This window comes from Vanacampus margaritifer, chromosome 17 (genome assembly GCF_051991255.1).
Source record: "Vanacampus margaritifer isolate UIUO_Vmar chromosome 17, RoL_Vmar_1.0, whole genome shotgun sequence".
Lineage (NCBI taxonomy): Eukaryota > Metazoa > Chordata > Actinopteri > Syngnathiformes > Syngnathidae > Vanacampus > Vanacampus margaritifer.
The window spans coordinates 9,612,047-9,629,700 of NC_135448.1; the positions used below are offsets into that span (position 1 = coordinate 9,612,047).

General features: G+C 40.7%; 2 protein-coding genes across 3 annotated transcripts; one reads left to right on the plus strand and one right to left on the minus strand.

The window, feature by feature from the left end:
- The first annotated feature begins 197 nt into the window (after positions 1 to 197).
- Positions 198 to 10,067, plus strand: eya3 (EYA transcriptional coactivator and phosphatase 3). 2 transcript variants are annotated; one of them, XM_077547962.1, is made up of 19 exons: positions 198 to 344; positions 2,188 to 2,287; positions 2,691 to 2,740; positions 2,825 to 2,913; positions 2,976 to 3,038; positions 3,717 to 3,771; positions 3,847 to 3,956; positions 4,211 to 4,348; positions 4,509 to 4,594; positions 4,675 to 4,852; positions 4,946 to 5,115; positions 5,211 to 5,294; positions 5,359 to 5,448; positions 6,009 to 6,067; positions 6,157 to 6,317; positions 6,926 to 7,040; positions 7,167 to 7,288; positions 7,423 to 7,523; positions 8,441 to 10,067. In XM_077547962.1, the coding sequence occupies exons 2-19, from the start codon at positions 2,264 to 2,266 to the stop codon at positions 8,519 to 8,521; spliced, it is 1,776 nt and encodes a 591-aa protein (XP_077404088.1). In that variant the 5' UTR covers positions 198 to 344; positions 2,188 to 2,263; the 3' UTR covers positions 8,522 to 10,067. The 2 variants fall into 2 exon arrangements, with proteins under 2 accessions (XP_077404088.1, XP_077404089.1); XM_077547963.1 differs by lacking the exon at positions 4,211 to 4,348.
- Positions 9,920 to 15,143, minus strand: LOC144036947 (XK-related protein 8-like). Its single transcript, XM_077547968.1, has 3 exons — positions 14,788 to 15,143; positions 13,430 to 13,623; positions 9,920 to 12,441 (listed from the first exon to the last, which is right to left on the minus strand). The coding sequence occupies exons 1-3, from the start codon at positions 15,084 to 15,086 to the stop codon at positions 11,681 to 11,683; spliced, it is 1,254 nt and encodes a 417-aa protein (XP_077404094.1). The 5' UTR covers positions 15,087 to 15,143; the 3' UTR covers positions 9,920 to 11,680.
- Between the last annotated feature and the right edge of the window lie 2,511 nt (positions 15,144 to 17,654).

A 17,654-nucleotide genomic window follows, 5' to 3' on the forward strand; every position in this document is an offset into this window, starting at 1 on the left:
ATTCTAATACGTTTCATTGTATTACATATTTACCGTTTTAATCCAGTGGTAATTAACCTGAATTTTTTGTGAGATTAAAAAAAAAAAGTAAACTATGTGTATTGGTTTTGTAACGGAAACAATGAAGGTTAATAAAGAATGACCGAGTGAACAAACATTTCCACACTTGTCGACAAGGCACCGGGGGACACTGAACATGCGAAACGACATTGTGCGCATGCGCAGATAGCGCAGCAACGCCAACTTCCTGCAAAATAGTGCTCCCTATCAACAGACAAAGCTTTACACTTTGGATTCAAATGGAGATGCTTAAATGTTAGCGTTGTGATTTCCCACCTTCAATGGTAAGACGGGTTTACTGATTGTAGTGCCACTGTAATGCGCTGTTATGTTTCTAATCAACTTGGCATTTTTTGCTGCGGCAGCAGGAGTGAGATGCTTTGCACGCTGCCATTTCAGTGCCCGCTCCTATGGCGGCCGAACCCGACTAATATCTGGAGCAGAAAACTTTTATGCCCGTGCCAAACTCATGACCTCATTGCCAGTATGACTATCGTATCGCTCACTAACTAATATAAATGTGACATTTAAGAAAAAGGCGTCCGTTTTTGCTATTTGTATAACTTTACTAAGCGCGTGCATAAATAGCTAACATACGTAGCGCAACGCGCTCTAAATATTAGCAATGCTAGCTGTTCATAACGTTCGATAATTGGTAAACAAACTGATCATTATAGTTTGTTGTTGCTGTTACTTACCTACGCCAAATGCAGTATAAATTTTTCAGGAATTAGTCTGGTGCCGCTTCACCTTCATAGACCACTCTCTCCTCGGCTGGTTTATTTGCTGGTTCTTGCTAATCTAACGGTGGTTGGCTATTTACAGACGGAATGGGGATTGAAATGCTTGCTCCTTTCAAGGTTTCTTCGACTTGCAAAATGGCAAAGCGATGTTTGAGAGATGGGGGTGGTGCAGATGGGGTCCAAATGCACCAGCAGCAAAACAACTACTAGTAAATTGGGTCAGGACGCTATTTAAAAGGCTTGTCCTCTGCTACTTGCTACGTTCAAATTGTGCAGTTTTGCTTATGCAAAAGGATTTGGGGGAAATGGGGAACAACACTCTAAAAATGTCAGCAAATAACGTAACTTTTGTTGTTGTTTTGTTTCATTATGAATAAAGCATGTAATATAATGTGGAGGGAGATCTGGGGGGGAAATATTACGTTTATGCTGGGTTACATTGTTTCAGTTAACGACGTTTTTTGTCATAAAAAAGCAATAATAATAGGGATAAGAATACTTTTTCTTATATCATACATAGAACTGATAAATGTATAGGCTCAAAAAAGTTTTGTCCTTGACAATAGGCCAAAAACAAAAGAGCATCTAGTGGAGAGTTAAAAAAAACAAAACACTCTTTTGTTAAATTATTGGCTATGGAGTTGTCGCTATAATTTTTGAATCCAATATTTAAGTACAGCTCAGTAAAAGATGCTATGCGTTTAGTACCGCTAGAAAAGCATGCGGCGGTGATCCGAGCATCTCAAAAGTGTGTACATTTCGATGGCCTTCTTTTCCTCCAGGTGTTATGAGTTCACTTATATAAATCTTGTATAAGCTGACATATGCATCTCATTGGACCCAACCCCTGGAGATGGCACACTTTTGATCCGGAACGTGCCGTGTCATTTGCCTCACGCGTCGGCGTGGTGTTGAATTTGCCGTCTGACCTATTTTCAGCTTCTGCGTCCACATTATGTCAGATACACGTTCCATGTCCCCTACTTTGACGGGAAAGGCCAGTTAAGCGAGCCGAGCGATGAAACAAGGTTAGATCTTATCCCCCCGGGGCATCATTTGCACCGGCGGCGTCCACCTGAGCGAGAATGTTTTCATTTGACGCCAGTGAGGTCACATGTAAGGCGGCACGCTTGCCTAATCCCTCGCTAAGCACGAGAGTGGCGGGCAGTCAAGCGACGTCAGTCACACCTGCCTCACCTGTAGGTCTCGTGCAGGATATGCGACCCAGACGCCCCACTTCCTGGGCTCCCCGTTGGGGGCGGTGCATCCATGTGTGTTTACGTGACAAGAGGAGGGGAGGGTTTTGTATTGGGGGGGGGGAAACTACATAAAGGCATCACTTCAGTCCACTTTTCAATTGTCTACTCTGTGACTGTCGAAGCAGGGTCCGCACAGAATCCCCAGGTCCAGAGAGTAGGCTGTGACGGCGCGCTGTCTTGTCGGGTCGCTCTGCCGCAGAGATGGATGACTCGCAGGAGCTGCCGGTAAGTGTGCCCGCAAGAGGGTGGGGGCATTTCACATTAATGACTAATGATTTGAAATTGGGCGGCCTTGTACTCTCTCACCGTTTTCTGTCATTTCTCAAGAAACTCTTCTTTCAATCCAAATTTGTTTGCTTCTTGTTCCTGAAAGCATCCTGTGAGCTTTTAGTGCTGGAATGAGTGTTGGAACGAATTACCTTCTTGTTCATTGATGCATTTTCATCAAATTCAGTTTATTTATTTATTTATTTATTTTTTACTCCTTCCAAATGTTTGGTGGGTGTTGCATGCTAAATAGGAAATACCACAAATAGCAAAACTCGAATCATATTTTTCTTAATTAATGGATAATAATTTTAGGTTGAGCTGCTTCCTAAACTGAAATAATATTTGGTTTTGGGCACAGGCGAAGAAAGCCAAACTTGACGTAGACACCGGACTAGAGAAACAGCAAAGGTATGGAGGGGGCAGACGCAAGGCAACATGGCTCATTTATGAAAACCCTGTCAACTAAAACCCATCATCTCGATGTACTTGTAGTAATTTGGGAGAGGACGTAAACTCTAATCTAGCTCCATCGGCGCAGGGAAGCTCTTACTCTGCCCTGTCCATCTCCCAACTTGGCACGCGTGAGTAGAAAATGTGGAGAAAGCGGCGAATTGGCACAAATGTAACTTGCTTGTGATTACAGGGGATCGGGAGTCTGATGGAGAGATAGGAGGAGCGACCCAGCTCAACTCGTATGCACACTCTGGTATGAACGCACAAACATAGCATGAGTCCATTCACTATTAGAACTTAAAATTCTACCAAACCACTGAGGCACAAATATCAACACATGTACTCACTGGCTCCACCTTTTGGCAGTTGTGAAAAGGAGGTAGTCTAATCCAGCCATTTACTCACAATTTATTTTCTTTCTTTTTTAAAGAAAGCGAGAAAAATTGTAATCTCATAAATTCCTTTTATTATTATTTTTATAGCCTTACTTAATAGACTCACTTAATGTCAAATTTTGTTGTAGCCTGAATTTCCTTTCCAACAGTTAAGGCCAACAAGATCCACGATCAACTCGAAGGATAATATGCCAACATGCTCCCACAGATTTGTTTGACTTTTAGATGACTTCAGTCTTCATGCCACTTTCTTCCCATGGGTCCATCTCCTGCGTTTTATTTAGTTAGCTGTGATTGTGCATGTTGTGTGCTCAAATCTAAATATTTACAAACTGTTGTCATAAATGACACAAAACTAGCCTGCACACATGGACGACAGTTTCCCTATCAAAGTTTTTTTTCTAGCCAGCACACCTGTTCCAATCAACTGCATGAACACTTTAATGTGCGCTGGCTTGAACACACTTAGCCACTAGGTGGCACAATTTCTCACTTTAAGCATACATGCCAAATTGATGGTTGTTTTGTCTCAACAGCCACAGACACAACAGCCGCGTCTGAATACACCCAACAGGTCTATGAAGGAAGCAAGTGAGTTTGCAACCTGAAATAAATGGCAATTTGTTGCCACGTTTGCACTTGTGTACTAATTGCCTTTCTTTGTAGCCCTGTGGTGACATCATACCCCAGCCCGGTGACCTTCCCCCCACTGACTCAGTCAGCTGTGTATTCAGCTTTTCCGCAGACGGGTCAAACGTACGGCCTCCCACCATTTGGTTAGTCTTTTTTTTTTTCTTCTTCTTTTCTAACGGTCTGCTCACTAAAAACACAGCATCGCACCTTTGTCACTTCGCTTCAGTAGCCTCACTCTGCTTCTGCACTGTGGAATCGATTTGCTTTTGGGTTTTCCCGCTCCCAACACACAAAGCCCACAGCTTGACGGGAGGATTTTGGAACTCCTCGCCGTCCCCATTAACCCCCTTGCCGCCTCTTTCCTCCTTTTGCTTTTATTGCTGTCTGTCATCTTTAGGTGCTATGTGGCCAGGCATAAAAACAGAGACAGGTCTGCCAGAGGCGCCCTCTGGTGGCCAGCCTGGGTTTCTCAGCTTCAGCACCACATATACCTCAAGCCAGCCAAGCCAGCTGCACTACTCATACCCCAGCCAAGGCAAGCTGCAGCATCACTTGCTCAGGACAATGCTGTCACACTCGGCACATTTTCTAGAGGAGAGTGTGCATTTTCAGCATTCTCCTATGATGAGATAGCCCATGTGTTTTTTTTTGGGTTCTGCTCGCCTTGATTGACGTATGTGTGCCTTCCTCTCAAGGCTCAAGTTTCACAACATCCAGTGTGTACTCCAACATCCCATCAGCTACAGCTGCTACCACGGCATCCACCACCGTAGCTCTCCAAGTAAGCGGTTGAATATTTGTACGAGTATGACAAAAGGCGTTCCTGAAGTGACAGATCACCTTTGCGTTGGACTCCCTCAGGAATTTAGTGGCTACAACTCTCTGGGACAGAGTCAGTTTTCGCAGTATTACAACCTGCCTTCCAGTTACGCGCCCGCCGGCCCGCCCAGCAGTGACGACCACGGAGCCGCCGTGGGAGGGGCCGTGTACTCGGCCGTTAAGTCCGAAGAGGCCGCCTCAGCCGGACTACCTCCCAGAGGTGGCTTTTCAATCTTGTACTGCAAATCACGCTTGAATACAGGAAGTTAGGTTATTTATTTTGTCTTCTTTTTCCCTTTGTTTCTCTCTTAAGACGCGTCCCCACCAGAGAATCTCCCAGCAGGGGCGTCTCTGCCTACTAGCGTGTCTCACCCTGCTGGAGCCAGAGACCAAGATGAGGTCGGACGCAGGAATTCAATGGGAAAAGCTAAAGGAAAGGCAAAAAAGGGTGACAGCTCCCCTTCTACTGAATCCGACCTGGAGGTAATCATGCCGATAATGCATTGCATTTACTTAATAAGCATTTTGTTTTAGAATCCATTGAGGTCAATAATCATTGCTTGCTTTGTTTTTTTTAGCGCATCTTTCTGTGGGATCTGGATGAGACCATTATTATATTCCACTCACTGCTCACAGGCTCCTTTGCGCAAAAGTTTGGCAAGGTATGTAAACAATGAATACAAATAGCTAAGAAGATTTCTGAGCTCTGTTACTGTCCGGCATTAGGACCCAGCAACCATGCTGAACTTGGGCTTGCAGATGGAGGAGTTTATCTTCGAGTTGGCCGACAACCACCTGTTCTTCAACGACCTAGAGGTACGATTTCTTCTCTTAACTCATTCACTCCCAGCCATTTCCACTGAAGTAACCCCCTTCGCTCCCGGCTGTTTTTTGATTGATTTTGCAAGGCCCGCAGAATATTGTGTTCTATTGCTATAAAAAACATGGAACCTACCAAAAGAACGATAAGAGTCTTTTCTTTCATCAGCAAAATAGTATATTTATCTCTGTTTCCGTTTTGCAGCAATTAGCATTAGAATATGAGTTTTATCATTATTCACAAATCTGTTTCAGTTGGGGTTTTTTTGCAACATGGCCCTGGTGGATCTCTTATACTCTGCTACCACCTGCTGGCCGTTTTTGTAATAACTACCATTGCTTCAACCATTCTCTTCAGTTCAGAGGATGCATCAAAGCTTTCTGTATACTCTAGTCTAGCATTAAAAAAACAACATTAAGGAGCATGGTAATATTTAAAATAGAACGGATTTATACGTTTTGGGGAGTAAAAGAGTTAAGTATCTTAAACTTTAAATAATTCTGAAATGGATTTTATAATGCGATTTGTAACAACAAGGTCTACTTTCTGCTTTCAGGAATGTGACCAAGTCCATGTTGAGGATGTTGCCTCCGACGACAACGGGCAGGACCTTAGGTGCCCCCCCATCTAAACCGCCAAAATAACATTTTGATTATTTGGATGGCTTTTGTATAATTTGAGCTACTTTGTCTCCTGTTTCTTAGTAATTACAATTTCTTGGCGGATGGGTTCAACGGCCCCAGCGGCGGAGGATCCGCTGGAGCCACGACGGGCGTCCAGGGAGGTGTGGAGTGGATGCGCAAACTGGCTTTTCGCTACCGCCGCCTAAAAGAGATTTACAACAACTACAAGGGAAATGTGGGAGGTGAGTAAGATGTTGACATCCACCCTTTTTTTTTCTTTTTTTTTCCTGAGGTAAATTTCATTTCATTGATAATGGTCTTAAAAAGTCTTACACTTTATTTAGTGAATACTTCAGAAACAGCAGATGGCGCACATGTGCCTAATTCAGTGAGCATATTTAAAGGGGAAGTCAGGTCCAATTTTTTTTATAATTAAGTAGTTAAAACCACCTGTTTTTATCGATCTCAGGGGGCGGCTATTTTGCCCACTTACTGTTGACTGAAAAGTGACAAAATGGTCGCCCCTTCCCCGAGATAGATAAAAACGTGTACGTTTTGCCGCCTAATTCATATTCCACAAACACAATATTAATCAGACCCAAAGAACATTATTGTAAATAACATTTTTTTGACTTCACCTCCCCTTAAACAGTTAAAGTCTTCTCTTACAGTTGCAAATAGCTCCATTAGTCAGACTTTGTACATCAAACATGTTTCAGCCAAGATAAACAAAAAAAAGTGTTTGTTTTTAACTGTTTGTTTGCTTATAGCTCTCCTACATGAGACAACTTCCAACTGCCAGAACTTCATAAAAAAATACTTGATGTATTGTGGTCTTTAAAAAATGCAGGCTTATTGAGTCCCGGGAAGCGGGAGCTTCTTTTACGGCTTCAGTCCGATATCGAGAACGTGACGGACTCCTGGCTCGGCACAGCGCTCAAGTCTCTGCTACTCATCCAGTCAAGGTCTGCTTTTAACAACATTTAAAGTTCTACCTAAAAAAAATATATATCAAAAAATGAAATCCAAACTCACGGCAGTTAGCAGGAATTACTGTAAATAATCAAGTTAAGTGTTTGCTTGACCAACAGGGGGAAGTGTGTTAACGTCTTGGTCACCACCACCCAGCTGGTCCCAGCGCTGGCTAAGGTTCTTCTGTATGGCCTGGGAGACGTCTTCCCCATAGAGAACATCTACAGCGCCACAAAAATAGGTACAGCCGGTTACGGGCCTTTTGTCGATGACTGTACCATGCGTTAGTCAGAGATCACATGGAAAGTTCATGTGTGAGGAGCCGCGAGTGTCACGCACACGTTTAATGTGATATTCTGCACACTTGACTTGCAGGAAAAGAAAGTTGCTTCGAGAGGATCGTCTCTCGCTTTGGGAAGAAAGTGACTTACGTCGTCATAGGCGACGGGCGCGATGAAGAGTTTGCAGCGAAACAGGTGCGCGCGACGTTGAAACTCTCATTTTGACCTCGTAAAAGTAGAATGACAATTCTGAAGTCTCCCTCACTTCCCACCACATAAAGCAAAAAAAGAATTTGTCTAGTGAAAGGTCGATATCTTAATGCTAACGTAAAATGTCATTGGCATGCTAATGGCAATTAGCATAGATGTTATGATCATTCTAAAACTGCTACTTCAACAGAAATAGAGCAACATAGCATATGAAAATACTCCGGCTTCTTTTCTCTGCTCTGTGGGACCAACAAATTAGTTAAGTTGGGGACCGTCTCTGCCTCTTCTTAATTGAGGCACGTTGTGATACCCTGTAGGTTCACACCTAAACCCATTAAAAATGATTGCTTAAAAATCTGAGATAATGCCAGTGCAGACGATGAACCAGATTAACTATTTTACTCCCAGCCATTTTTACTGAAGCAACCCCCTTCGCTCCCAGCTGTTTTTGCTGGATTTGGACTGATTTTGCAAGGTCTACAGAATATTCTGTTCTATTGCTATAAAAACATGGAACCTACCAAAAGAAAGATTAGAGTCTCTTCTTTCATCAGGAAAAAAAAATACTTTTCTATCTGTTTCCGTTTTTCAGCAATTAGCATAAGAATATAGCTAAATTTCATCATTATTCACAAAAACTGGCCGAAAGATGCCAAACATGGCCTTGGTTGATCTCTTATACTCTGCTGCCACCTGCTGGCCGTTTTGTGTAATAACTAGGTCAGAGGCTGCATCAAAGCATAACAAAAAATAAAATTTTAGGGGACCATAGCAATATTTAAAATAAAATGTTTTTATACATTTTCGGGAGCAAATGAATTAATTAAACATCTAAACAAACAGAAGAATACAAATTTGAATGAAATGGAAGTCTGACTCAATGGTTTTGTGGCCCCACGTAGCACAACATGCCTTTCTGGCGGATCTCCGCTCATGGCGACCTGGTGTCCCTGCACCAAGCGCTGGAACTGGACTTCTTGTAAACAAGGCGGCGGCTGTGGGGGGGGAAAAAAAACGGAGCAGCCGCTTATCGTTTCCGGACGGACACTTCTCAAGAATCTTCTGCGCCTCCAACGCTGCTCGCGCGTATTTACAGACAGCTGCGGGGCTGGCTGACCGAACTGAGGTGGAGCCGACTTGTTTGGAACAGACCGGGCGACCAGTCGGCTGCTTTCAATGTCCTCGCGCCCAAGCACTCCCTATTCTTTGGCAGCTAATCTCGCCACAGCTACATTTTGTACTCATTCGGACGCAGAAGGGACGACGACGACGACGTTGTTGTTTGATCTCTTTCTAATTAGAACCTCTCCCTCCTGATTTCAAATTACCAAAGGGCCTTTTTGCTTTATGTGCATAGTTGTTAGTTTGCATTCAAAATGTTGAATCCAACATTTATTTCTGGGCTGGTTTGCACTCATTTCGACGACATCCATCAAGTACAGCGAACGGCGGAAAATCATAATTGACCACTCCCAAAATGATTACAAATGCCATGAAAGCATTTTCGGAATGAAATTCCTCAACTGACTTCGACGTAGTTCAGGAGTTTCCCAAGTGCAAATATGCAGATCATCTGTTTGCCTCGCTGTAGCCGAGAACTATCCAGTGCTTCATTCGTGCAATTGAATGTCAAACCAAATGTTCACCAAAAAATGAAATGAATTGAATCCAGAAGTTGAGCAATTTTACAGGCCAATCGCTTGATACGAGTTCAGTGAATTTGGACTTTTGGTCAAAAGTAGACGAGCGCGGCATGATGTCGTCATGCAAACTTCAAACGGTACAAATGAGACGGCAACTGTGCAATACGTCGTTCCATTGCTCATTAACGTTAGTTTCAAACTAAAGTCAACTTTGTGTCCACACGACTTGATGACTGAATAATTCTGAGCCTGAAGGTTTCGTCTTTACTCACTCGCAGCTTTTGGACCGTTAAGAATGTGTATTTGTGTGCATTTGTTTGTGTGTGTTTTTTTCTTTCTTCATTTTTCATATTTATATTGTGCCTTTAACCATCTGTATACATAATCTCAAAGGGAAACGTGCTTTTGTTTAGTCCTCGTAACAATGTATTGTTATCTCAAGTGTTGTTTTTAATGCTGTTTTGGTTCATGTGAATTCAGAACATTTTTGGAAATTCTTTCAAATTGTCATTTTTCTCTCCGTTTAGATGTCAGCAACCTTTTGTTTTAAGTGTACTCCAGAAGAAAAAAAAGATTTCACCGATCCTGTGTGCTCTGTATTGCTGTTGGAATAGAATCATTTACCATTTATTAGTTGCTGTGATGACATACTAGCTTGGAGACAATCAATAAGTAATACATGGTATTACTGGCTCAAATTACTAAAAGTGATCACAAAAAAGCAAGTTGGACAAAGCATTTGTATGGTTTTTGTTCACTTTATGTACAATTGACAAAATGCCGTTACCACTTCTGATACATGAAACAATTCTGATTGTTCTGCATGCCATGTCTGTTTTCAAGTAAACAATGGGGATGCAATGTTAAAAGTATAATAGTATTCAAAGTGTGTGTGTGTGTGTTTTTTGTTTTGTTTTTTTAATCTGCCTTCGATTTTTTGTATCATCTCATGGTCAGAACTCGGGTGTCTTTTCGACCACTCTAGCTATTTAGGACTTCAACCCATCTCTGTCAGGATTTCCTGTTTATCTGATAAAGTCAGTACATTGTAAATATGCTGACCGGTGTCTTTGCCTATTTTCTTTTTATTTATTTACAATAGAAAAATATAAATTAATCGTATTAATTATATTCATAAATAATGCAATTGTGTTCAACGTACTGTATTTGAATAGTCATTTTTTATATACTAGGGTATATTTAAGGCACACATGCTGTTGCATTGTTTAAATGGCAACCAATTTAGTGCTTATGATTCTCATAAGGGTTCTACTCTGGTAGTTTTATTTTCAGACTGCCTGCTCTCATTTTAGTACAGTGTCGTAAAACGCGTGGACTTTTGGCAGAAGATCTCCAGTATTGATTATGGAGGATAATAATTAATAGGGGTGGGAATCTTTGAATGTCTCACAATTCTATTCGCTTCAGATTTTTGGGTGTGCGATTCGATTCAGAATCGATTTTCGATTAAGAACGATTATTTATTTTTTTTTAATAATTTGATTGACATTGATTTTTGCTTCAATCTATAGATGTGCACGGAATTGTAATGATCTACTCCAGTCTGACTCGCTAATGCTAATTAGCGCGCTACTCACGGCACTTTTATCACTCAAAAGAACGGCTCCACGCTGAAAAAAAAACATACTTTCATTGGAATAACTTGATTGTGACTTTTTCCTTCTACTCTCTAATGTGGCTACAACTTAACTCATTCACTGCCATTGACGGTTATAAACGTCAAAAATCATTTCAACTATTTCTATTAGTTTAACATTTTATTTCTACTTTTGTTAACAAGAATATGAAAACCTAGATTTTTTTTATTGTAAATTTAGAACAGATATAAAATTTGTTAACTATTGAAGTCATGCGATTAATTACGATTAAAGTTTGTAATCGCCTAACGCCCCAAATTTTTAATAATTATCTTGTCGGGCGATTACATTTTTTAATTGTAATTAATTGCATGACTTCACTAGTTAACTCACGATTAATCACAGATTTCATATCTGTTCTAAATGTACAATAAAAAAAATCTAGGTTTTCATACTCTTGTTAACAAAAGTGAAATAAAATGTTAAACTAATAGAAATAGTTAAAATGATTTTTGATGTTTATAACCGTCAATGGCAGTGAATGAGTTAACAGTGTATTAGATCGCGTGGAACCACACTGCCCCTCAGTGGCCAAACCGGGTACAACATGAACAGCGCTCCAAATAAAAGCACACGCAGGCAAAGCCAAAACAGTATTAATTAATAAGTAGTAATTTAAGTAAAATCGATTTTGGGACATTTAAAATCGATTCTGAATCGTACTAAATGAGAATCGATTTTTTGGCACACCCCTAATAATTAACAATGACACTTGTAACAGTTTGTCCTATGTACAAATAATACTAAAATCCTATCTGCCCTCATTGAGATTGCAGAACTGCTCCCTCGTGACATACAGTACATGTGTATAGGTCATCCATGCGCACGTCAAGTGCTTGTGTCATGAATAGAAATTCTCCGCCAGCTTCCTCATTCTTTTATTGCAAAGTCTGGTGTCGACTTGTGACGCGGCGCCGTCCACGACATCTTCTCCAGTGTAACTCCGATCACTAATGTGAGGAACGTCGCCCTCCGCCGCCACCGAGAACATGGCCGCCTTCTCGGGAGGGCCCGCGGCATCTCCTTTCAGCTCCTTTTTAGAAAGGTTCGGATGAAAGCGCTTGTAATAGATTATTTTGAGTACGAGGCCAAAGATGTAAAGTGCAACCACGCTGACGGCGATGAGGCAGGCGTAAACGAGGGGGATTTTAAAAGACGGGGGCTTCGTGTGCATCCTCCAGCACCACAAGCCGCACATGACGGAAATATCCAGCAGGATGAAGCTGTGATACAACGTCGCCTTGTATCTAGTCCTCTCATCCACCACGTTGAACCAGTTAAAATACCAAATGAGGCCCACGGTGGCCTGGTAGAGCAACTCGCCACCCGGGCTGTCCATTAACTCCGTCTTGCAGCGCCAGGCGGCGAAGAAGAGGAGCATCCAGCAGCAAATGAAGTGGGTGAAGATGAAGCAGGGTAGGACGGAGGCGAAGAGGGCGATGGCGACCAGCCGGGTGAAGATGAGAATAAAGTTCCAGGTGAAGAAGATGAGCGACGAGAGGACGGGTTGTTGTTCTTTGTCGGGCAGGAAGGAGCGGAGGGAGCGATGGTACGTGGTCACGCAGAAGGCGACGGCTGAAGCCGAGCCCAAGGCCTTCAACACTGAGGATGACGTCACATTAGACAGCTATGTGCTACATATTCACGGCTCACCATTCACGAATTTCGGAAGTTGTCACAAGAGGGCGCCGAAGCTCTTGTGTTAACACAAGCTACATCTCACTTGACAACTAGCAGCATTTCAATTAAATTGTTTAATAAGAGACTTCAAGCTATTTAATTCCGCTCCCAGTTGAAGTTTACTGTCAAACCAAACAGAAAACCAAGAAAATATAACTTTGTGTATTTAAAAAAAACTCAACAAATGACTTTAGCTCTTGGCTAGCTTGATGCTAACGCTAATTAGCATCTATGTTGTCGTGCTTAACCAAGAGTTTCCCAACTTTTATTGAGTTAAGGCACATATTTATTTTTTTACGCAGGGCACGCTATATTCGCACACAAAAAAATCACAAACGTTGAAATATATTATCCCCTTCTGTTACTTAGTGGAAGAGCATTTGATTGTTTTGCCTGTAACTACATGAGGTTTGCACAGATGGATGAATAAAAAACATTTTAAATTTTGGGGTCAAAATAATTGACATTCGATCATTTCCCGCGGCACACCTGATGATCTTTCACGGCACAAACAGTGCAGCAACAACAGTTGCAAAATTGTATACATACAATATAACAGTACTCACAGGTAAATATTATTTATACTAGTGCTGTACTGTACTAAGAGCTCAGAGGTGTTGAGATGTCTCAATGAAGCTTTATTATGAGTCCCACTACTATGAGTTCTAGGCAAGACATGCCCTACTGCGACAGGCTGGAACGGTTTAATGGCATTTCCATTCATTTCAATGACAAAAGCTCATTTGAGATACAAACCAATTTTTTTTTTTTGCTCAGGCCAAAACCATGTCTAACATAAAAACATTGCTTTGATGCCAAGGACTATGTTAAAATGAGAGGGGGAGTTGCATTTAGCCTTGTCTAATTGAATGATCGCACCCTTGACAACTCCTACATGCATGAGTTTTACCTGTCAGAGTATCCAGCTGGCCCTGCTGCAGCATGATGGTGAGCATGAGGACCAGTTGCGGCGCGCTCTCTGAAAAAGCCTCGAAGAGCCGCAGCATGCTCAGGTCGTGAGTCAGGTACACGGCAGAGCCTACTGGATCTCGGGTCTTGGTAATAATGCAGCTGCAGGATGTGACCTCCACAACGGCGGCGTGCCTGAGACAGAACAATATGGACACTCAAATACACACATTACTGTGAAGAAAAGAGATTCATGAATTGATTATGATTCCGTTACTGATTTGGATCGTACCATGTTAGAGGATAAGCAAACGTGGATCATTGTTTTCCAAAGTTAAAGCACGTTTGCAAATGTCTTATTTTGATCCCACGCGATCTGTTATCTTTAATGGAAGACAACAGACATTGGAGAACTGCAAGGTCTCGAAATGATTAATCAATTATCAAAATAATTTGATCATCAGTTGTCAATGAATCTTTACACCTTTAGTTGTTTTCATTTTGGAAATAGGTACTGTATTTTTCTTTAATTTATTTGACCAGTTTAACTCATTCACTGCCATTGACGGCTATTGACGTCAAAAATTTATTTGAACTATTTTTATTAGATTAACATTTTTTCCACTTTTGTTAACAAGAGTATAAAAACCTAGAATTGTTTTATTAAACATTTAGAACAGATATAAAAATTATGATTAATCGTGAGTTAACTATTGAAGTCATGCGATTAATTACAATTAAAAAATGTAACCGCCTGAGGCGATTTAAAAAAAAGAAGAGATTATTAAAAATTAGGAGCGTCAGGTGATTCTTTTTTTTTTATCGCAATTAATTGCATGACTTCACGAGTTAACTCACAATTAATCACTAATTTTATATCTGTTCTAAATGTACAATAAAAAAATCTAGGTTTTCATACTCTTGTTAACAAAAGCCGAAAAACATGTTAAACTAATAAAAATTGTTCAAATTAATTTTTGACGTCTGCAATTGTCAATGGCACTAAATGAGTTAAGAATCTGACCTGGCATCCACGGTAATCACGGCCTGCCACATTTGCCCCATGGCCCCGAACATCAAAACTATGAGGCAGGCGCGCACACTATTAGCTCACTCTGGCTGCGAGACAATAAGAAAATTCCAAGGTATTACGTAACTGCAACCTGCTGAAGCCCCCTATCAGAAAGTGAAGTGTTGGTTGACAGACTCGACACAATTCCTATCATTTCATTTTGCTTCACTTTCCTGTAAGTCGTAATGTTTGCATGAACTGGAACGTGCAAAGAACAAACAATCTGTCCAAATAAAAATACACCACCACTCACATGTTTAAAGTAGCGGTAGACTTTCTATACGAACCTGAAGTAAACTCCCAACTGTAAAAAGTGAACGGCCTTCAGCTGCGTCCGACTGAGACATTTCTCCACCTTTGTCACCACCCGCTCAAAGTCATCATAAGTATACCAGAGCCAGCTGTAGGTTTGAACAAGCACGGACGAGCCCAGCAGGACAAATATCAGTATGCCGAGATAGACATATTCCTCGTCCTGGTAGAGGGACACAGCAGTCCCCGTGTCTAACCCAATGTCCAACAATAGAAATGCCAGGCCTACATAAGTGAGGAAACAATCCACCTTGGAGAACTTGAACACGCTCATGGTTCCACTTTGGACTGCTAGATGCTGGTAGAGCTGTTCCGACGGCAGACGGCACTCTCTCAATCACCTACTTGACCAGAAAGGAGCTTCTAGTTAGGCACTCCTCCTTCATAAGAACCCTGCCCTCAAGGGCTACTCTTAAAGGCATATTGTCCACACACACACACACACACACACACACACACACAAACCTCATGGGATAACTGTCTATTCTGTTACTTTCAGTTTCATACTTCATTCACAAAAGTTGCCGTTTTTAAACTATAACAGTACTATCGGGCTTCTTCAACCTATATGAACTTCATCGGGGCAATGCCAAAATTCCAATAAGAAAAATAACGCTCTAAAACATTGTACTTTATAAAAACATACATTTGTATTCAAATATCCATTGCTTGAAGGCAGGGGCAGATTTAATAAATGTGCGGCCACAGGCAAAGGTAGGCATGGGGGTCTTTGGAATGAGAAAACAATACACAAAGCAACAGGTCATTTAAATAAATAAATATATATATATATATATATATATATATATATATATATACACATACTGCACTCTACTCCACTACTGTACATTAAGTTGCTGGTTACATATTTCAAACACTATCTTTGAGTCTTTTAAAAAGCGCTATACAAATAACATATATTATTATTATTATTATTAACATCAATCCATCCATTTTCTTAACCGCGTGTCCTCACAAGGGTCGCGGGGGGACTGGAGCCTATCCCAGCTGGCTTCGCAGTATTATTATTATTATTATTGTTGTTATTATTATTATTATTATATGCCCCCAAAATGATGATTTAGTGCTTAAAGTGAAAGAGTATGCCTTTCTTTTATTAGAGTGATGGTATGGTGGAGTTTTTTTAAGCAAAAACTGAAAACAAAAAGTCTTCTTGGGCCAGTTTGGAAAAATGCATCATGACAAGACTAAAAACAGGCTGCAACTCACAGGATAGACTAGTGATGCTACAAATATATAAAAATTGCTTAAACTGTAAAAACAGTACATAATCGGGGTTGTGCAATTAATCGAAATTCAATTACAATTTCAAATATTACACTCCACAATTACAAAATCAGTATAATCATAAGGAAAAAAACGTATTAATACTCATTTTGAGTTGTTTAAATGTATACATTTACACCCTTTTTAATTTTAAAATAACTAATTTAATCATTTTTGTGTAGTCCAAAGGTAACTTGAATAATTTGTGTTTTAAAGAATTTTTTTGTCTTAATATTTTTTACATTCTCTTGTTTCATACTAAAAAAAGAAAAATGTTATCGTCCTAATCGTGATTTCAATTATTACCAAAATAATCCCTTTGTGATTAATATTTTCTTCATAATCGAGCAGCCCTAACATGAATTCACTTAAAATGAGCTCTGCCTAAACATGTACACTAGCATTAAATGACATACATTTAAGCCAATATTAATACAAAGCTATAATACTGATGAATAATTTTAAGTTAATGCAGTTAATTTTATTGTTAATCTTTTCTAGTGTTCCAAATGCACAAGTTTGTACATTAAGGACTAAAAACACATATACGCTTTCCCAAATTCAATGGGATGAATTAAAAAAAACTCAGAAATGCAGAGGAAATATAACCAGCTGGAAAGTTTTGATACAATGATACTCACTAGTTGTATTTCACTTTCTTCTGTTGCTGTCCTATTCCGCGCTGTTTTTGTATTGCAACGACTTCCTATACTTTGTGCACATGCGCATTAAGATGAATCGATCCAATGTGGTGAAAACTGAGGGGGTTATGCGGGGTTGGGCAAGACACGATATGAGAAGCATTCTGCTGGCATTCTAAGCGAAAGGGTTTTAATAAAAATATATAATTAATGTGCGCAAATAAGTAAAAACTCTATTAACCGACCAGGAATTTTATGGGGCCCCTTCAAGTTGAAGTGTTATATAACACCACAATATTGACGCTATTCTTGGCCCATCTGTGGTGTTTCCATTGTTTACTAGCATGGGGTAGATGCCACGGACTTCCTGGTATTACACATCAGCGCCGTTTCCGGCCACTGCTGGCCGCGTTCCAACACTCGCAAGCCCACCCCGGAGGGCGTCTCGGCTATCTGAAACGCTTCGAACACTGACAGACACTACACACTCGCAACCTCGCACCCCGTCGACGGGAACGCGCAACCGAGGGGCACTAAGGCGGAAGCGCAAGTACTGGGACGCGGCCCACGCGTCGCAAACCAGAAACGGAAACAAAGTCCCGCCTCCTCCGTGGCATATAGTCCATTAAACTAATCTGGCAACGTTTGAGTATAAATCAAGTAAGGACTCAATGGCCTGTTGAAATCTTGCAACACGTATTTTAAAAATGTTCAGAGCAAATGTTACTTGTGAAATACCTTACACACTGCTGATTTTTACAACTTTAATGTCACAATTCTAGAGGTTTTATTTTGAGAATTTATAAAAGTTATGGCAGTGAGTCCCAACAGGGTGCTGTGGCACACTAGCATAGCAAAAAAAAAAAAAAAAAAACTAATTATTTATTTACATTTTTTTTCATGTTTGATTGTAC

Excerpts from the sequence above, each read along its gene's own strand:
- LOC144036947 (XM_077547968.1), bottom strand. The coding sequence starts at position 15,086 with ATGAGCGTGTTCAAGTTCTCCAAGGTGGATTGTTTCCTCACTTATGTA. Across the intron at positions 13,624-14,787 it reads CAGTTGGGAGTTTACTTCAG|GCACGCCGCCGTTGTGGAGG; the intron begins GTTCGTATAGAA and ends GTTCTGTCTCAG. Across the intron at positions 12,442-13,429 it reads CCAGCTGGATACTCTGACAG|TGTTGAAGGCCTTGGGCTCG; the intron begins GTAAAACTCATG and ends CGTCATCCTCAG.
- eya3 (XM_077547962.1), top strand. The coding sequence starts at position 2,264 with ATGGATGACTCGCAGGAGCTGCCG. Across the intron at positions 2,914-2,975 it reads CATCTCCCAACTTGGCACGC|GGGATCGGGAGTCTGATGGA; the intron begins GTGAGTAGAAAA and ends TTGTGATTACAG. Across the intron at positions 5,116-5,210 it reads CTACTGAATCCGACCTGGAG|CGCATCTTTCTGTGGGATCT; the intron begins GTAATCATGCCG and ends TGTTTTTTTTAG.